The 15983-nt window shown below is 47.1% G+C and overlaps 1 protein-coding gene and 1 pseudogene across 1 annotated transcript in view; one reads left to right on the top strand and one right to left on the bottom strand.

Moving 5' to 3' along the window:
* LOC150068422 (G2/mitotic-specific cyclin-B1-like) overlaps positions 1-179 on the bottom strand; it is a 37085-nt pseudogene extending 36906 nt beyond the window's left edge.
* The window catches only part of Gpr149 (G protein-coupled receptor 149), a 32282-nt gene continuing 16476 nt past the window's right edge, over positions 178-15983 (top strand). Inside the window, exons 1-3 of the mRNA XM_090328400.1 lie at positions 178-1119; positions 2080-2272; positions 7745-8166. Coding sequence (XP_090184526.1) covers positions 178-1119; positions 2080-2272; positions 7745-8166 — 1557 coding nt within the window. The remainder of the gene's footprint in view (positions 1120-2079; positions 2273-7744; positions 8167-15983) is intronic.

Here is a 15983-nt window from a genome sequence, read left to right as displayed (position 1 = left end):
AAATGGAAGTGTGTTCTTAAGCATGGGTTGAGCGAGGGGACCGGAGGGGACCCGCCCGCCGGCGGCCTCAGGTGCGCGGGGTCGCACGGGGTCGCCATCTCGTCCGTCCGGAGAGCCTCGCCGCGCCGCGCAGCCCCGGACGCCGCTGGACGGGAGCATAAATGCAGACGTCGGACCATGTCGTCTCTTCTGGACAACTCCACCAACGACTCCAACCTGTGGCCAGAGAAGCTCAACGCCACCGGCCAGCCCGGCGCGCAGGGCTCGCTCAACGTCTACCTCTTCTGCCTGACAAGCGCCCTGGCGCTGGCGGCGTTGGCAGGCGGCGTGTTCTCCCTGGCTTCCCTTCTGCCGATGCCACGCCGCGGCACGGTGCCGGCGCTGGTGGCCGCCTGGGCGGTGGACGACCTCGTGGGAGCCCTGGCGGCCACGCTCTTTCTGCGCCTGCAATGGACCCGGGGCGCCGCCGGCCACCCCTGGCCCCTGTGCGCCGCCGCCGCGCTCCTCTACACCGGCCAGGGCCTCTCCGGCAACTTGAAGGCGGCGATTCTGGTCGGCTACAACTTTGTGAGCCTGCGCCGGGCGGCCGGGACTCCAGCGGGCTGCCGAGGACGCGGCCGGGCGCTGGGCGCGGCGCTGGGCGTGGGGGCGGCCAGCCTGGCGCTCGCCGCGCTGCCGCTAGGCGGCTGGGGCGCCTTCGAACGCACTGCCTGGGGTTGCCTGGTGTCGGGGCCCGCCGGGCTGCTGCTCTGCGCCGTGTATGCCACGGCCCTAGCCCCGCTGGCCGGCCTGGCCGGCCCGCTCGCCCTGCAGCTGCTGTGCTCCGAGGCGCCGCCCCGAGCCCTCGCCCAGTACCGGACGATCGCCGGCGGGGCCTCCGCCCCGGGGTCTCCTCCAGCTGGGCACAGAGCCGACTCCGCCCTGGGGTCCCCGGAGGCTCCATCTCCTGGGGACGAGCGGGCCGTTACCGCGGGACCTGGCCCTCCAGATGCCCCTCAGGCCGGAGCCCGCGCGCACCGGAATCCGTGGGAAAGCCGGAGCTTCGCACGCAGCGTGGCGCAGAGACGCTTCGCCCTGATCCTGGCGCTGATCAAAGCTGTCCTGTGGCTGCCCATGATGGTAAGGGCGCAGCCGCAGGTCGCCGAGCTGGGGCGCGTAGGGTGGACAGGCGGCGAGGACCCTGGCCTGAGCGCCCCGCGACCCTTCACGGGCCAGGGCGAGAGGCGCTCGGAGAAGTCCGGGGAGACTTAATCAGTGTGGTTGAGTCTGCTTGTCCCTCGCAGGACAATCTGCGAGTGTGGAAAAGGACGGGAGTGCGAGCACTTGTGGGCACAGGCGTGCTGATGGGCGCGGGCACAGGCACGGCGCGGGGACTCCTTCCCTTTCCGCAAACCAGGATCCCTCGTGCGAGTGGGGGCTTTCTCACGAAGACCTGTGGGAACACCAGACAAATAACGAGGTTGGCTGCAGGAGCGAGACTTGATCTTTTAATGTCCTCACGGAGCCAGGCGCTGGTGCCTCGGGACTCAGGAGGCTGAGGTCTAAGGATTGCAGCTCCAAGTCAGCCTGGGCAGGAAGGTCTGAGACTCCGACGAACCACCAAAAGCTGGAAGTGGAGCTGTGGCCTAAGTGGTAGAGCACCAACCTTGTGCAAAAAGCTCAGGGACAGTGCCCAAGCCCAGAGTTCAAACCCTAGGACCAGCACACACACACACACACACACACGCACAGCTCCGTTCTGGTTCTGCCTGTTGTCCCCATCTCTAGCAAGGATCATGGGGAAAGGTGTAGAGAAGCCAACAGGATATAAAGCACCTCCTCCCTTTCAGCCACAGAAGCCAGTCCAGGGAGAAGTGACCGCAGCGCGGGGTTGTCTGGGTGGAGATGGGGGGCCAGAGGGATATCTGGAGAAGCATGCTGTAGTTCCTCCCCGGGTGATCCAGCTATGCGCTGGGCCTCCTTGGTGACAGAGTTAACGGACCTGGGGTCAGGAGCAGGGGCACAGCTACGCTGGCTCCCAGAGCCAGGGCCGGGGAAGGGCCTGGGCTCTGGCCGGGCCTGACTGCTCTGCCTCCGCAGGTGCACATGCTGGTCCAGCACGTGGCAGGGGCTCGCAGCCCTCCTCTGGAGATGCTCAGTTTCCTGCTGACCCTGCTGGCCTCCGCCGTGACACCGGTGTTTGTCCTGTCCAGAAGCTGGGCGCACTTTCCCTGCGGCTGCATCATCGACTGCAGACAGAACTCCTATGCCGTGGCTTCGGATGGGAGAACAGGTGAGCCCCCTCCACGCCAGGGATCCGTGAGCGGTCCCCAGGCCAGTCGGGGGGGAGGGGGGGGGATGGATATGAACAATAGCCAGGCAAACATGAAGAAAGTGAAGCAGCTCTTACCTTGGGGGTTGGAGCAGAGTCAGACGAGGCCCAATAAACCACTCTGCAGCACATTTGTGTGTCATTTTAGGAGAGGGAGGAAGAGGCAAATTCACTTGGCACAGGCCTATGCCCACGTGGGCTCTTGGGCTCCACATCCACTGCAGCTCCCAGCCCCAAGTGGGCAGAATGTAAGTCTACATCTATAACAACGTTGTTGTAAAGTTCTCCTCCTCCTCCTCCTCCTCCTCCTCCTCCTCCTCCTCCTCCTCCTCCTCCTCCTCTATCTCCTCTCCCTCCTTCTCGTCTGTCATGGGGCCTGAACTCTGAGCCTGGGTTCTGTGTCAGAGCTCTTCAGCTCAAAGTTAGTGCTCTGCCACTTGAGCCACAGTGCTGTTGTAAATTCTGAACACTGTCCCCTGGCCTGAGCTGGGCTTTCTTGCTCATAGCCCTCCTTGCACAACTTGAGCCACACCTCTAGTCCAGCATTTTGTTGGTTATTTTTGAAGACAGAGTATCAACAGACTTTTCTGCTCAGGGTAGCTTTGAACCTCTGTCTTCTAGTTTTCAGCCTCCCAGGAAGCTAAGATTACAGCCAGGGGCCACCTGCTTGGAAAGACAGTGTAATTAGTCCTCCGAAAAGAATTCAAAACATGACATGTGAACTGTCATTGTTCACTGTAATGGGGAGGAACGTATTGTCTTTAGTCTACTGTTTACTTCTTTCCCCAGGCATTATAAAGTTTCCAGAACAATCAACGTGAGATCAGAGTGCCTGAAAACTGCTCCCTAATTAGAAATTTAGGATACTCTGCTGCTACATGAACAATGTGAGTTTGAGGAAGGGATAAAGGTCTGCCATTGTACTGTATACCTATCAACCCAGCCATGCTAGTTATGGTTTTAAGTTCTAGAGCACATATCTAGAATAGAAATAGGATAAAACTTGCTGCAAAACTTGACAGAACAATGGCATGAGAATTCTAAGATGGGAAAGTTGAGCCATGAGCTATGCATTTTTAGCTGTGAGGAATGAAAATGATACGACTGTCAATCCAGACTAAAGTTAGGATTTACTAAATCTGATAGTGCATATGCCGAATTAACCATCTTCTTAGTAGTCCCTTGGCTTAGCTCGGCACTGGTGGCTCACACCTGTCATTCTAGGTACTGGGAGGCTGAGATCTGAGGGTTGCAGTTCAAAGCCAGTCCAAGCAGGAAACTCCTTCAGACTCAAATCCAATTAATCACCAGAAAATGGGAAGTACTGCTGCGACTCAAAGCAATCGAGTGCCTTGAATGAAATAGCTCACAGACAGCACCCAGCCCCTGAGTTCAATCACCACCCACGGTCAACACAAAAATAAAATGAAATAAAGTACTCCTTTGCTCAGAATAAGCAAATTATTATTCTTTCATAGGAAAGAAAGATAAGATAAAAAAAAAAACAGTTCACTTAGTCCATTTTGTTGGCTGCAAAAGTTAATAGCAAAGTATAGTCGGCAGTAGCTTCTCAGTAGTTACCTGAGAAGTTTGAATGGTTTGTCCTTTTCTATGTAAGGGTTACATTTGAATTTAGATACTTTTAATTGACAATTATTCTTAAGTAGTTGTACGAAGAGTCTTCAATTCAACATGATAGTTTATGGGTTCAGTGCATCATAAACAATGCAAAAAATGTATTGTTCAGAATGTCATCAAGTTTTCATTGCTCACAGATGACAAATTCGCTTGTCTTTAGAATAATCACAGCTTGAAAAAATGATGTGTTTCTGGAGATTAATAGCCACTCACAGGGAAAATTAATAACAAAGTTCAAGTTCTACTTATACAAGCACATAACAATAAGGAATTATTTACAAGCCTGCCTCAACAGTCTAACAAATATTAAGGTTAGCCACTTCACTGATGAATCAGCGCTTTCTAATAATATGTAAGACTGAGAGGGAGATGAATTCTGCGTGAAGCAGTTTAGGGAAGATACTTTCTAAAAGTGAAGATTACTCTTACCAGACCTGAAAACAAAGTAGTTCCACACACTTAATGCATCTGCCATGACAAATAACCTACCTAGAAAAAATTTCACCATCCATACTGTACAAGACAGAAGATCCTATAGCAAAGCTAGGAGAATCAATAGTGACATTACAACTCCATGTCTGAAATTCTGAGATTAAAAACAATATTCTCCCCCAAATTTCCACTGCTTTTGTTTGTATTTGCTTTAGAATTCCAAAGACAGACAAGTTTTAAAGGCTCAGGTTTTTGTTGGTTTGTTTTAAGAAATATGGTTTCAAAAGCAAAACGTGGGGAATATTAGCTTAAGACACAAAGTTCCAATGGTTCCACACTCTCTTACTATCCATAGTGTGTCCTCAGAATTCTGAGAATAAGAATACATTTGCATTGCATACAGCTGAGCACAGTTTTCCTGTTGCTGGGAACTCTGAGACCCCATGGGGTGGCTCAGCCAGGAAGGCCAAAGGCTTTGCCAGCTTTAGGAGTGGTGACTTTCATATTGCTGAAGGCCAGTGGACACCTGGAACATCAGGGCGAGCTTCACAAAACTGTGGGTGCAGGGAACGGGCAGAGGCAGCCTCTGAGACCATTCCTGTCTGCCTGCCAGGTTCTGGATGATTTCAAGGGCCTCATGCAGCCCAGAAGTGGGGACCTCCACCCCAATATAGCTTCAGTCCTTTTCTCCTTTACATCTTTTTTTTGTGTGGGGGGGTAAGGTATGCAGGGGTTATATTTGTCAAGTAGCAAGTGCATTACTTCTCACACATTGATACCCCTTCTCGTGTTTTGTCCTCATTTTCCTCCCCACACCCCCTACCATTCATCTTATTTTCCCCCTTCCCTTTCCTATTTCAAATAAACAAATAAAAGTATATACAATATACCAGGTAACAAAGTCAGATACAGTAACAATATGAGATTAACCAAAGGGCAAAAAAAGACAAGAGAAATGGCACAGTACATTAAGACCAACCATCACACAAGATATGCTAGGTCCTTTTCATCCTTTGTCAACAACCTCAAAGAGCAAAGGAGAAAATGTTTGTTCTAACTTATACTTAGATTTATCTTGATTTAAATACAAAGTATCTATAATCCGGTATCCCAGCTTTACCAAATGATAACTGAAAAATGGAGCCGGAGGCCCAGATGTCAGCACTAGAGACTGACTTACAGAAGTAAGAATCGCCTCTTTTTGGGATGCTAATTTATATGACAACTATCTCAAAAGAAAAGCGTGTTTTAAAGCTATTTTTAATACGGCCATTTCAGCTGGTAGAAACATGAGTGGAGAGGACTTTCAGACTCATTTGTCAGCTTACTGATGTTTTCTTTTTTCAATTAAAATAGCAAAAATTCAAGTATTTTATGTAAAATCAGATTTTTAGCTTCTATATGTTTTACAAAATCAGATTATCTGGTGATATATCACTCTCCAGATTATTTATTTTATAAAATGTTAAAATTATCATTGGTTTTAGGAATTTATTTATTGTTCAGTTCATCATCAGTTAATGTGGTCAGTGCATCTGGTCAGCATCCAGCCTCCTGTTATTCAGTCCCCCTGTACTCTATCACACCCCATTCTGTGTTTTATCCAAGGCATGTAAGCACTTCATATTGTCTTTGACCTCTTTTGTCACTTCACATTCTTTTTAGGAGAAAGGGGAGTTCTATCAATAATCTGTCATCCTTCTAATTCCTTCATCTTTCACTCTCTTGAAGTAAGTAAAAAATGGAAGTTAAATTTCATTAGAAGATGAATATTACTAGGAAAAGCAAGTAGAAATATATTTGAGGCAGTGTCTAAAATATGACATCTTTCTATGTTCTCACTTCTTTAAATCTCCAAGATTTTGCATCTGTGTCCAAGAAAAACAAGTGGCACTGATCAGATCTGTTCATTGGTCAACCCAACATCAGCAAACCCACCTGGTCATTTCAGTAAGCATGTGAGCTTGTGAGTGACGCAGGGTTTCATTAACTGAGTCAAACTGTACATGTTATCCCATAGAAACTTCACAGTTTTCCATGGTCATTCCACCATCCGCTGAAGTGTTGGCAATTGAAACATAGACTATCAACGTAGAAAAGATATTTGAAATAAGCCATGTTTTAAAAGATGAAAGTCAAAGCATTTAATCGCATCTTGTCCACTGCTCTGTTGTAACTTCTGTTTGCTGTGGTTTCATGGGGTGGGAATGATGTGAATAAAGGGTCTCACACTTGCTAGGCCGACGCAATAGCACTGAGCCTCTCCTCCAGCTCTGCTTTTCGTTGGTAATTTTTAGGGTCTGGTGTGACTTTCCTCCTGGCCCCACACTTGACCCAAGGCCAACCCAGTTTTAGGCTGCCCATCACTGGAGGACGACAGGCCTGGGCCACTCCTCTTCTGTGGAGAAGAGTCTGGCAGACTTTCCACACTGGTGGACCTCAATCCCAGTGCTGAGATCCCATTACACAGCTTAGATGACATGTGTGCCCTGCTGCACCCACCTAGGAGCTGGGAGTGTATCTTCTGGGCTTTCATTCTGTTCTCGAGCTCCAGTCCTCATGTTGTCAGCCGCCTGAGCACCTATCACTGCAGATGCTCTGGTTACACTGGTGCCCCAAGGCTGTCCACTTAAGCTACCAATGCCTGCTGTTCTCATTTCTTGTTCTAGGAAGACCATACATTGTGTCAACCAACTTCCTGTTATATTTAAAATATCAACACCTTTTGCCTTATGTAAATCTTGAATAGAATATATGGTAAGACCCTGTGGAAAGGAGGAGGAAGGAAGGAGGGAGGAAGGAAAGAGGGAGGGAGGGAAGAAGAGTGGGAGGGTCCCTGTGAGGTTGAAAAGCTGCAAGGTAGCATGGTTTAATTTTAATATGTGCATACACAGACATGTGAGTGTCAAACATGATGTGCATTGAGAGGCTGAAGGCAGCTATACCTGTTGGTCATGGTCTCTCCCAACAGTTCACAACGCTAAGACTACTTAATAATTTAACTGATGCATGGTATAATGTATCAGCAATGTATTTTACCCCCAGATAAAGAGAATTATAGCTCAGTAGACTGAAAAGGAGACTTTTCTATTTTATAGCTGATTATTTTCATTTAAAACTGCTTTAGAGACTGGATGTATTTTAGGTCCCTTGTGGTGCAAGGAGAAACATTAAGCTGAGCGTAAACCGATGACTGGTCGTATGGTGCAGCCGCCTCACGTAGTTGACAAGAAGCAGGCAGGATAGTTCCCGGTCATGGCAGCCAGGTTAAACGACGCCTTAACGAGCAGCTGAAACTGCAAAAACACCTGCTACGGAGAGCCGCCTTTCTAACCGTGGTGCGTATGTATTGTTCCCACCCAGCCAAGAGGAGAGGCTTTGAGTTCAATCTGTCCTTCCAACAAAGCTACGGGATCTACAGGCTAGCGCGGGAAGAAGACTACGAAGGCGTCCACTGCAGCCTGGGGTGCTCGGAGCGCGACTCCCGGCAGGACGGCGGCCACCGCGCACCGGGCACCTCCACGCAGGACGGCCACCACGCGCCGGGCGCCGTGCGCGTGGAGATCAGCACCCGGCTCCCCGAAGACAGCGCCTCGCTGGCAGGCGTCCACGCCCGCACCTACGCTGCGGAAGGCGAAGGAACAGGTGCGGGCCTCGACCTGGCCCACGGGGATGCAGCAGCGCAGGACGGCCTCAGAGGAAGGCTGCCGCTACAGGAGAGCCCGACGCCAGGCCTCTCCGACTGGGAGTGGTGCCGGAGCCGATCGGAGAGAACGCCAAGGCAGGTACAGTACCCACTCCCAACTGGTTCCGCCATGATTTGGGGTCGGGTGTCCTTGGATGGAGTTTCTAATTTTAAAATAGTCTGTGTTTCCTTTTTTAAATTCCTATGTTTTAGATTCCGCAGATTAAAAGCACTCTGTGAGATGGATACGGCATTATAATTTGGCCTCCAGTGATCTCCTGAACCTAAACTAGACTCTGAGAACTAATGGTCTGAGTGACTCCATTTAACTTGTAGATTCTGTTTTCTCTCCTCTACCCAAAAATGTCTTGGGATTCCCACCCAGTGTCGTCCCACCCAGAGGCAAATGTCTGAGCCATCAGTGAGGAGGCCACAGGTGTTCACTGAGCCACAGCTCCTAGCCCGCCCTCCTTCTGCCCTGTGAAAATTAGTTCTTCTAGTAGTTAGGGGAGGGTTGAAAGGATTCAGCCCAGAATGCATTCGAATGAGAAGGCGCACGTCCGGCCGAATGTCCCATCCACTTCAATATGAAAAAAAAAGGGGAGGGAGGTGATTGTGTTCCTTCCAAAAACTCAAAGAATTTGCCCATGGATGTTATCTCATTCTCCTTTAGATTCCAGCCTGCGGAGAGTGATAATGGCTCTTCCCTTTTTTATTCAATTTACAGTATGATATTGATATGAGATTGCTCTTTCTCACCATCTTCATCTGATACTTTGTCAGGGTCCTTCTTCCCCAGTCCCTCTCGATCAGCAGGAGGGATAGGGAGAACAAGACCTGACCAGAACAAGCCAAGTGAGAAGGCCCACTGACTTCCTGCACACAGCCCTCCTTCTCCGGAGGACAAACAGACGCATCAGGGAGGTTCATCAAGGCAGGAACTCTAACTCCCCCCAAAAAAACCTTTTTGAGTAATTCCCTCTAGCTAATATACCCTCACTCTAGGTCTCAGCAGAGAGTGATAAACAATAACACATTTGTAACAATGGTAATCAAGTCTTGTCTTGCCTTGTCTCAGCAGAAAGTTATTAGACATGGCGTTACTCGGCTCCCAGCAATATTTGAGGTTCCCTCTGTTTTCCTCACTACCGATTTATTGGGTAAAAGAGACTTGTACTACATGATTTAATCATGATCTGGGTCTACTTAAACCTGGCCTACAGGGTCAAAACGTAATTACAGAAATGCTATGATGGAGCCAGGAGTGATCCTAGCTATCATCCTAGCTACTCAGGAGGCTGAGATCTGAGGATAGAGGTTCAAAGCCAGCCACAGCACGAAAGTCTGTGAGACTCTTGTCTCCAATCAACCACTAGAAAACCAGAATCGGCATTGTGGTTCAAAGTGGTAGACTGACAAAAATCAAAAATAATAAAAAGAAAAAAAGGAATATTATGATGGGAAGGAGGCACTCGTTGATCAAAAGTTTGAACACATGTCACCAAGTACAAGGAAGTAGAGGAAGTGGTGCAGTAGTTCAAGGGGTAGGGTGGTAGCCTTGAGCTGAAGAGCTCAGGGACAGCGCCCAGGCCCAGAATTCAAGCCCCAAGACAAAGAAAGGAAGAAAGAAAAAGAAAGAAAGAAAGAATGATGCCAGTAAATATTTGTCAGGGAAACTGGAACTCAAATGTTGTGTATGTTTAGAACAAGATGATTCTGGGGAAATTCCACGGCATCATTACCAGTGTGAATGACCGCAACCCCCTGGTGTCCTTCCCTGGAAAAGCAGGGTCTTAGCAGCTCTTGATGATTTTTAAATAATTAATTCCAATGGGAAGCTTAACTGAAGCATCACCAGGCCAGAAGCCAACGTGGCAAGGCAATGATGAAAGGAGCCCCATTCCTGCTTCTGTCTTTTGGGCTGGAGCCTCGGGGTGGACAGTGTGAGCTGTTTGGATCTGAGCACAGGGGCATGCACACCACAGGGCTGCCACCTCCCAGCCTGCCCTCAGTTGGCCCAGAGCTTCGGGGCAGGGATCAGGAGCTGCTGTGGCCCTGGTCAGGCCCAACCCGGTGATTGGAGCCTGTGTAGTTGTGTAGTCAGGAATATCACATGTATTTCTCCAGGTGTGCAGTCGTGTAGTCAGGAATACCACGTGTATCCCTGTAGGCATATAGTCATGTGAAGTCAGGAATACCATGTGTATCTCTGTAGGTGTTTAGTCGTGAAGTCAGGAATACCACATGTATCCATGTAAGGCGTGTAATTGTGAAGTCAGGAATACCATGTGTATCCAAGTAGGCATGTAGTCATGTGAAGTCAGGAATACCACATGTATCGTGGAGGCGTGTAGTCATGTAAAGTCAGGAATACCACGTGTATCCGGGCAGGCATGTAGGCGTGTGAAGTCAGGAATACCACTTGTATCACTGTAGGCGTGTAGTCATGTAGTCAGGAATACCATGTGTATCCGAGTAGGCGTATAGTCGTGTGAAGTCAGGAATACCACGGGCTTTGAACTCGTCCAGTCGTTCCCTCATTTCTCCATTACGTGAGTGGGTGGTGGTGGTTCTTTTCCTTTTATTTTTTAAAAATCACACCCATAGATTCCTGTTTGCAGCTGTAGATGATACTTTGTAGGAGACTTATAGGAACAACTCTTCTGATGATGTCATTTCGTGCCTCAAGGAGAAAAGGTGGTTACTGACAGCAAGAAAAATACCCAAGAGAGGTGAAATTCATACACTGTTACTGACTTTGCAAAGCAACTTTCTTCCCAAAGGAAGCTTTAAAGAGTGAAAATTCTTTCCTTTTAAAGTCTTTGAGGAAAGTACATACTAGAAGAAAACAAGAGATGAGTCTCTGCCCATCCTGGTCATAACTGCTTTCTCAGTAGTCAGTCTCAGTATAGACAAGCACAGCTGCCACCAGCTGCAAATGGGGGAGGACCCTGCCCTCTGCTTTGACTACAACTCCACAAGTGTGAGGATTGTGCACCCACCACAGACTTACTGATAGAAAGGGGGCATAGCATGTCATTTACAAACAATATAAACACATCTGTGTTGTGAAGTCTCCTCGACACCTTACCTGATTTGTATCCAAATCTTTTTTTTTTTTTTTTTTTGCCAGTCGTGGACTTGAGCTCAGGGCCTGAGCACTGTCCTTGGACTTTCTCAAGGCTAGAGCTCTACCACTTGAGCCTCAGCACCACTTCCAGCTTTTTTGTATGTATGTGGTACCAAGGAATCGAACCCGGGTCTTCGCGCATGCTAGGCAAGCACTTTAACCACTAGGCCAAACTCCCGGCCCTGTATCCAAATCTTGCATCCACAGATGACCAACCCTACAGGCGTAACTGATGATTTCAGTGTACTAATTCCTAAGACAAAAGCCGCCACACAGACATGTGATGCTCTGTCTTCAGGGTCTCATATGAGACTTCATTCTGGAGTCAGATAAGCAATATAATATCTCTCCAATACTCAGTTTTCTACACTATTTGTAAAATAATTGCTTTTCTTTTTCACATGCTTTGTTAATGCGTTGACATGACTTTCTAAACTCTTGGCTACCAAGAAAATAAATCAGGTTCCAGTTTGTAGCATTTTCTGACTGTCTTGCTGTATGCATAGTCTCCAGGGTTAGTCTCAAAATACCAGTAGAGACAGTGGAAAAGAGAGATACCCTAGCACATTGCCCAAGGACGTGCTCAGGCCCTAAGTTCAGTCCCCAGGACTGGCAAAAACAAACCAAAAACCGAGATCAAATTCTCTTTTTATTGTTGGGATAATATATAGAGAGATTACAGTTACATTCGTCAGGTAGTAGATACATTGCTTCTTTTTTTATTTCTAGATTCATTTTTTCTTTTTTATTGTCGGGATAATGTATTTACATTCATCAGGTAGGAGGTGCATTATTTCTCAAATGGTATATTACTTCTTGATTAAAATTTTGAAAAAGCTTTGTGATTGACATAGTAATCTTGCCATTTCCCTTGCACACCTTAGTTTGGGATAATTATGACTGACAGCATTATGTCAGCACCACAGACTCTTCTTGTTACAATCACCAGCTCCCGGCACAAGCCTGGAAACTACTGGTAGTACTAGTACCTTGCTCTGGCAATTTCTTCCATCTACACTTTACATTCAGAATTTGGGGACTCCACATATAGGTAACATACAAAAGATCCAGAAACAATTAGCACCACAGAAATGTAAATTTTATCTTTGAAGTAAAATTTTGGATTTTTGTTCAGGCCACATGTAAATATTCAGTGGCTACATGAGGCTGGTGGGTGGCTCACTGGGCTGTGAAGTCAGGAACTGTCCACTACTGCAAAAGGTTTTGTGGAAGAGTGTTATTCCGTAGCTTCTCTGTGTTGAACTTCATTTAACTAGGAGAACTTTTTTTCTCATCTCCAACTGCCAAAATTAAGAGGTCATTCAAGCAAATAGAGACCCAGGATGGACTTTCCAAGCCACCCACAGCTAGTCCACACTGCATGCCAACCCCAGACCTGGGGGCACCTTCAGAACACTCAATTTGCATGTCATCCTCCAGAAGCGTATCATCTGTGTTTATTTATGCATGAGTGTTTATCTGCATACCTGATCTTATCGCATAGGAGATCACATCATTTCCAAAAATGGTCTAGATCTATTTTCCAGAAAATTTTGGTGAGTGTAGATAATCTTCAGCAGAGGCGATTGTTCTTTCTATAATTGGACCAGATATGTAGTAGTTTAATTTCCTGACTCTCTGTTTTGTTCCATCAGAGCGCATGCTTTTCTTAATTCCAGTGCTATACAAATTAAGTTATGGTAGAGCTTTTAATATATTTTAAAATGAGGAAGTACAATGAATCCAGCTTCCTTATTTCTTCTCAAGATTGCTTCCACTTTTTTTTCCAGTCCTGGGCTTGAGCTCAGGGCCTGAGCACTGTCCTTGGACCTTCTCAAGGTTAGAGCTCTACCACTTGAGCCTCAGCACCACTTCCAGCTTCTTTATCTATGTATATGGTACTGAGGAATTGAACCCGGCTCTATGACATGCTAGGCAAGTACTCTACCACTAGGCCAAACTCCCAGCCCCCAAATTGTTTCCACTTTGAGGGATCCTTTATGATTCCATGAGTCAGGATTCCTTTTCTCTTAGTGTAGAGGTATGCCATCGGGACTGGCCTTGATTCTGTATCTTGCTCTGTGCAGCACAGAACAACGTGAACTCTTACAGTCCATGACCATGAGGCAGCTTCATTTGTTTCTGTGTTCTTTAATTTCTTTCAGCAGCATTTTGCAGTGTTCTGTTTACGCCTTTGAACACCCGTAGTTAAGTTCATTTGTTTTTGTGTCCTAAAACATGGTTTATTATAAAGACTGACCACATGCACTTAAGAAGAATGTGTCGTCTGTTGCTGCTGTGTGCAGAGCTTTGTGCAAGTCAAGAAGCCCTTGTTTTCTACGCTAATCTTTATGTTCTCTGTTTGCTTTTTCTTTTTCTTGCTTGGTGGTGAGGCTTGAACTCTGGGCCTGGCCGCTGTCTCTGAGCTCTTCAGCTCAAGGCTAGCACTCTATCACTTTGAGCCTCAGCCCCACTTCCAGTTTTCTGTTGGTTGATTGCAGACATAGTCTCATGGCCTTCCCTACCTAGGCTGGCTTCAAACTGGGATCCTCAGATCTCAGTCTCCTGAGGGGTTAAGATGACAGGCGTGAGCCACTGGCGCCTGGTATCTCTCATTCACATTTTGTTCAAATATTCTACCCATTCTTTGGTATATAAATACAAGTCTCCCACTCTCATCTTAGTATGCATTTCTCTCTTCAGTTTACTTAGTATATTCAGGGCTGTGATGTTCAGTGTGTATGAATTTATGATTGGTATGTGGTTCTGGTAAATTCAGCCTCGTGCCCATGTCACTCTTTCTAAAGGCACATTCTGCTCAGGCTTACTGTGATAACCCATCACCTCCTCCCAGAGCTTTATGCTTGTGCTATGTTTTCATGTGTATCTAAGGCATTTAATTTCACTGTGTTTGCTCTCAGACTTTATTAGTGTAATCACTGAGGACATATGCAGCAGAAGTGAAGTGAAAACATCTCTGGTTTGGTTTGGATTTTCTTCTCAGAGTAGATTTTCCAGCATTCTGGAAAGTTCCTGAAGCTTATTTGATGTTATGGTAATGATGAGATTCAAGAAAGCCTGATTCTTCAGATGTGTCTCATTAGGGTCCCATCATTCCTCTGAGGTAGGAAAAAGTACAGCCTTTTGAAGTTTAATGAGTCAGCCAGAGATAGTGGATGGTTGAACCTGGGAAATAATTTAGGCTCACTGACTCAAGCACTCTCAAAGCTGTTGAATTTTGTGTCCCTAGAAGTGATTTGTTCATATGAAATACAGCCTCTGCCAGGCAAGTCCTGATTGAATGAGTGAGAAATGATGTCCCCTGAGGGGTGGCACTCTGTGATCTCAAGGAGTGATGGCACCACAGTGACTTCCTTTGCAATTGTAGTCAAATGGATATGGGCTTGGCACTGGCGCCCTGGTGTTTTGAATATCTGTGCATGTGGCTCTTCATTCTGATCATGAGGCTGCCCCCATCTAACCTCAGCAGAGTGAGCTCGGAAGATTGGGTCTCCGGCGGGCCTAGTCAGGCTGAGCTCGCCCTGGTGTAAGCCAAGGCACTGTGGGCTGCTATGAAAGTTGTCCTGAATCTTTAAGATCAGAATGGGGTGCTTTTAAAATGGTATTTTGTACTTCTGACCCACAAATACTGTGTGAGCTCTTTATCCCTCTTATGGGGTATCAGGGTGAAATAAGTGCCTTTCAAATACTGAGGTTTTGTGTTCATTAAGTATGTATCTACTCATGGTCAGTTAGTACTTTTGTGATCTACTAGTCATTCTTCTTGCCTGCACTGGGTGAGTCAGACTTTCAGGTTTATTGTGCGAGTGATGGCATGGAAGCTCACTGAAGGGTTGCACAGCCCCTCAACCAGTGTCCACAGTAAACCACTGAGAACCTGAAATACCACATCCAGGAAACAATGTCATCATGACTCCACCCCAGTGCCAGGCCAATTCCCAGAACTCACTTGCAACCCCTTTACGACCCCTAAGTAACGCAGAAGAGACTAGGTGATAATTCAGCGGAAGGACATTGCTTGGCATATCTCAGTGATACAAAGAGCTCCTACACCAGCAAACATACCTAGTTATGGCTTTCTCTGCAGGTTTAAGCTTCCATGGGCTCATGCCCATGACAAAATATGAACACCCACTCTGTGTTTCCCATCTCAAGCATCAACAGGGATTGGAGATGATAGTCTGATTAAATGACCTCTAAACTTTATTATCCTTGGCCCTGCCTTGCACGAGCAATTCTGCAAGGTTCTTCCAGCAAATTCTCTCTAGGTAATACTATGTAAAGGCCAAGTTAACAAGACATAAACTAGGCCAGATCTAGTTCACCTGTCTGACTATGCTGCATGGGTACCCTGTAAGGAAATGCCCATGCCCTTAAAACACGCATTTCCCACAGCAGGCATCACTCAATCCCACTCACATAACAACGCCCCCCCATTAAGGCCACGACTGGTTTGCATGTGCATTTGGCATAAACTCCTAGAAATCTCTTGGTGAGAAGGTGAAGGAGAGGCAGCAATAACTCATGAATTTTCCTTTCACTTAGAAAAAGTGATTATGCTACTATTATCTTAGCCAAAATGAGTGGTCATGCTGGTGGTGAAGCTGCAAAAACAGACAGTGAATTCTCTCTATTCTGGCAATGAGTAATTGTGCACTAAGGCATGGAAGCAGAGCCCCTGAGCCTCTCTTGTTACTGAACAGTATTTGGGCTCTAGCTCTAACCCTGGTGCGGATTAATTGTGTGACATGTGGAAAGCTTGATGT

This window comes from Megascapheus bottae, chromosome 1 (genome assembly GCF_031878675.1).
Source record: "Megascapheus bottae isolate mThoBot1 chromosome 1, mThoBot2.hap1, whole genome shotgun sequence".
NCBI classification, from domain to species: Eukaryota; Metazoa; Chordata; class Mammalia; order Rodentia; family Geomyidae; genus Megascapheus; species Megascapheus bottae.
The sequence above is the reverse complement of the archived record's forward strand: the minus strand, read 5'-3'. Positions and strand labels throughout refer to the sequence as shown.